The 4288-nt window shown below is 42.4% G+C and overlaps 1 protein-coding gene across 1 annotated transcript; it reads right to left on the bottom strand.

The window, feature by feature from the left end:
* LOC115400532 (uncharacterized) lies at positions 1-2322 on the bottom strand. The gene is made up of 3 exons (XM_030108476.1): positions 1980-2322; positions 964-1135; positions 1-567 (listed from the first exon to the last, which is right to left on the bottom strand). Exons 1-3 carry the CDS (start codon positions 2247-2249, stop codon positions 8-10), a joined length of 1002 nt encoding a protein of 333 aa, XP_029964336.1. The 5' UTR covers positions 2250-2322; the 3' UTR covers positions 1-7.
* Between the last annotated feature and the right edge of the window lie 1966 nt (positions 2323-4288).

Genomic DNA, 4288 nt, shown 5'->3' with positions numbered 1-4288 from the left:
GCATTTATTAAAAGTGTAAATCGTGTACAGAAAACATCGCAACAGAAGTTTCTGTAATTGATGCGGCCGACGTAGACGCGGCTGAAGTTGATGCCCCAGGTTCATATTTAAAGTCATCCGTAATCATGATTTCAGAAATCTCCACATCCTCCTCCTCTTCCTTCAGTTCTTCCTCCTTCAGGCGTGGCCTCTTCATTGGTCTAGAACCAAATTCAGGTGCTGAGCCTTCAACAGGTGTTGAAAATATATCAAGCCAGTGTTGTTGAGTCTCTGTGTTTTTTTCTGCTGTAGTTGCTGCTGCCTGGACAGAAGTTTCTGTAATTGATGCGGCCGAAGTTGATGCCCCAGGTTCATATTTAAAGTCATCCGTAAGCACGATTTCAGAAATCTCCACATCCTCCTCCTCTTCCTTCAGTTCTTCCTGTTCTTCCTCCTTTAGGCGTGGCCTCTTCATTGGTTGAGAACCAAATTCAGGTGCTGAGCCTTCAATAGGTGTTGAAAATATACCAAAGCAATCTTGTTGAGTGTCTGTGCATTTTTCTGCTGTAGCTGCTGCTGCCTGGACACCTGTGGAGAAAAAAAGAAAAAAAATTACAACGCATATATACTACAGCTGCCATTTGTGATGGGCAAAATGAAGCAAGGTACGACAGTGCGTCTCAAGCTAAAGAGGTGTGGCCAAATGAAGATTTGTGTGACCAAGGTCACAGATAGTGCGTGCGATGTCACTGGTTGAAACGCTATATTATTTTCTCACAAAACACTTCTAATTTCGTGGCTCCTTATTCAAAACTAGTGACCTTTTAGTTCCACTGAAATATGTTCCATCATACAGCCAAGATAGTGAACTTATGGTCAGCAATATGACACTTTTATTTGTTGTAGTATATATCCGTCTAACTCCCAAAACAATTCAACAGATATGCTACATACAAGCGTGCTGTGCTTTTGTCGTGAACATACCTTTACTTCTCACATGGCATTTCAGGGTGCTAGCAGATAACTGCGTTGCCACCGTTCTGTATGACACAGATGTGGAGGTTTGCACAGCAACAGATCTCACAGAAGTGGACAATGATGAAGATGGATAATATTCACCATGTCCAGTTTGGCTGGATGAGACCAGTGATGTGCTCTTGAAGAAAAATGAACAAGTATTAGCAATTAAAAAAAAGAGGAGAAAAAAAAATTAAGACCAACATTTACTTATTAGTGTTGGTATTTTATAGTTTGTAAATGTCTTCTCCCTCTCACGAAGCTGCTATAAGAATTACATATTGGATCAGGAAATACAATAGCCAGTGCATTTGTGACAAATAACTCACATATTAGGAATCAGCAAAAAAAATGAACCCACAAGTTTTGATTCTGAAGACTACATACGTAGGTATTGGTGCAACATGAGTATGAGAAGTCATATAAATGTCAATATAACAGGTAAGTGAAGACTGTTATAAACAAAATCACTTCACAGGGACTATTGTAACTCATCTGACTCCAAGTGAAAAGAAGCAACCCAGACTCATCACATTGTAAAACGTTATTTCAAGCCTCATTCTTTGAACATTTTTAGTTATTTCATAAATGTACATTGTAGGTAATGTAAGGTAACTTTAGTTATGGTTTGAAAATACACAGGTTTGGCAACTTGCATTTTACTGTTTATATATTGATTTATTTTTTAATGAAACTGGTTTAAGGCGGTTAGCAAACTATTATTTCCCGAGTTACCATTTCTGGGATCTCCCCCTCTTCTCTCTTAGCGAGCTACTACAGCCTTAGCTGAGGCAGATCTTTGCTCCAGAGAGCAGTGATAACTTCGGGCAGAACGAGGCACGTGAACAAAAAAGGAGACGCTATCGCTGACTTCAAATTCACGTCATGTGGCAAAGTAAACACAAACACTGGATTCCATTTACTGAGAGTCTGGTCACGCTACTTTACACACACAAAACATATACTTCATTTGAGATACTTACAGCACTGGTCGGTGAATCAGGAAAAATTATTGTGGGGATCGCGTTTTTTTCCAGACACAGCCTCCTCGACATTCCACTCCGGCACTGGCCGAGGTTAGCAAAGCAGTCGTCAGTAAAGTGACGGTCGCAAAGTAAAACCTGTCCGGCTGGGGCGGCTTTTCCATAAATGAATTCTAACCATTCCTGTCGCACACACTCTGATTTGGGAAGACTGAACAAACTCCTGGGACTTGCACAGCCAAAAACGCATTTACGCTTGATACCAGCCATTTCTTTCAATGAGCACACGAAGTAAAAACACGTCCTTTTCCTGCGCGTCGAGGGGCGGGCTCAGAAGAGCGCGCGGCTGCGAGTGACGTCACGAGAACAGACAGAACGTTTCCACGGGGATGGGAGGGGCTGCCTCTCTGAGCAGGAGGAAAATAAAGCTCAAACACACTGGCAACAAGGGGAAAAAAACGCTTTTGGAGTGTTTTTGATGAGCACATAACTATATAACAAGGTTAAAACATACAAAAAGTGAATTTTGCATGCACCACCCCTTTTAACGAATCACAACAAAGCAAACTTTTGAAATAAAAAGAAAATGTCTGTGTAACTTTCATAAAGTGTTACATCCCTGACACTGACTGAGGATGCTAATATTATTTCTATAGGCTTTATTTGGCGTGTTCTCCCTGCGTTCCCTCTCTTCAGTTCCTCTCAGCAGTCTCCATGTTTTGCATACTCTGTGTTGTAAAATGTCTTCTTGTCTGTACACATCTGTTGATCGTCTGCCCGTCCTGGCTGAGGGATCTCTCCTTTGTTGCTCACACTGACCTTTTCCCATTTTTCCCGTTGAAAGTTTTCTTAAATGCATGTGAGTAAGGACACACGCGCGCGCCGTTTATTTATTTTTTCAGTATATCATATTCCTAAACTTTAAAAAGACGTTTGCCTGATAAGGTTTGTCCAAGTACAGTTGCCGTAATGAGCTGTCGCGCTCATGTGGCGCATGCGCAGAACCAATTCATGTTTCGGGGTGCATTCAGCGACTAACTGCTGCTGCCGAAGAAGAAATCGTCACCGCTTTTCAGCAAACTCTCTTCCACTACGAGAAGGAGATGAATGTTCAGGACAGACTGCTGGAAATCACAGGAGAACTTCCAGTCCCGTTCTCCAGAGCAGGTATGTTAAAGTGTGGATGAACACTGAGTCTGACTGCTGGAGGCTCGTTCCATTTCTTCTGAAGCAGCAGACAGAAATGAGGCTGCAGCTGCTCTTCTGGTTCCAAGTGAAACAACAGGAGTGATTTTAGCTTCAGCGTCAAACTACATGTGTATCAGAAACGCTGTTTGCAAACAGAAGCAGTGATTTATTGAGCCTCGGTCTGAGCTAACATGCTAACTTGACTGTGGTTTCTGCAGCTTTTACGGTGAATGTTTAGAATAGAGACATTAGCAGGTCTGCCGATGGGGGACAAACCGCTGGAGAAGGTGAGGTCTGGGATTTAGCCTGCTCCAGACCAGGATCAGGTCCAGGATTTAGCCTGCTCCAGACCAGGATCAGGTCCAGGATTTATTCAGTCTCATCCCTTTTTCCAGTCAGAAGTTCCTACAAGCCAAAAACAGTTTTCATTCTGTTGCTCACTACACGTTGTTCACACGTTGTACACATCCAGGGTTGGGAGGGTTACTTTAACATTGTAATCCGGTACAATTACAAGTTACCTGTCAAAAAATGTAATCAGTAACTTACTCTAATTACTTCAATTAAAAAGTGACATGGCATGTTACTTTTACTTACTTTTAGATTACTTCACCAGCAAACATAAAAATAAAGGCATAGACAAATACAATGTGTCATCCTCGCAGTGTATTGACAACTGTACACAGTAAACACTAAATGCTCTGCTGAACTCTGTGTGTTCAGCCCCAATTAATACCAGCAGCATGGCATCCTCTAAACCTACTGAGAATCTGACTTTCTTTCTTTCTGACTCAGGATCAGAACCATCAGTTCAGACTGTGTCCCTCCAGTAGTTCTACAGAACAGCAGCAGCACCAGGAGCCGCATAGGGCTTGGGATCACGCTTTGCATTGTGGGGAGTGGCGGACATGTTGGCCGCTCACGAGTGTAAACAAACACATAACAAACCCAGACACGAGCAGGAGAAGACGTACGATTAGAGCTGCAGAAGGCAAGAAAAAATGCTGAAATGCCGAAAAGGGTCGGATATATATCAACTTACGCTGAATAGGAAAGCCAGGAGCCGTTATCTTGAAAAAAATCGCAGTTATTAACGGTTTGAACGGCTATCAACTTCGTTT

This window comes from Salarias fasciatus, chromosome 14 (assembly GCF_902148845.1).
Source record: "Salarias fasciatus chromosome 14, fSalaFa1.1, whole genome shotgun sequence".
Classification (NCBI taxonomy): Eukaryota; Metazoa; Chordata; class Actinopteri; order Blenniiformes; family Blenniidae; genus Salarias; species Salarias fasciatus.
The sequence above is the reverse complement of the archived record's forward strand: the minus strand, read 5'-3'. Positions and strand labels throughout refer to the sequence as shown.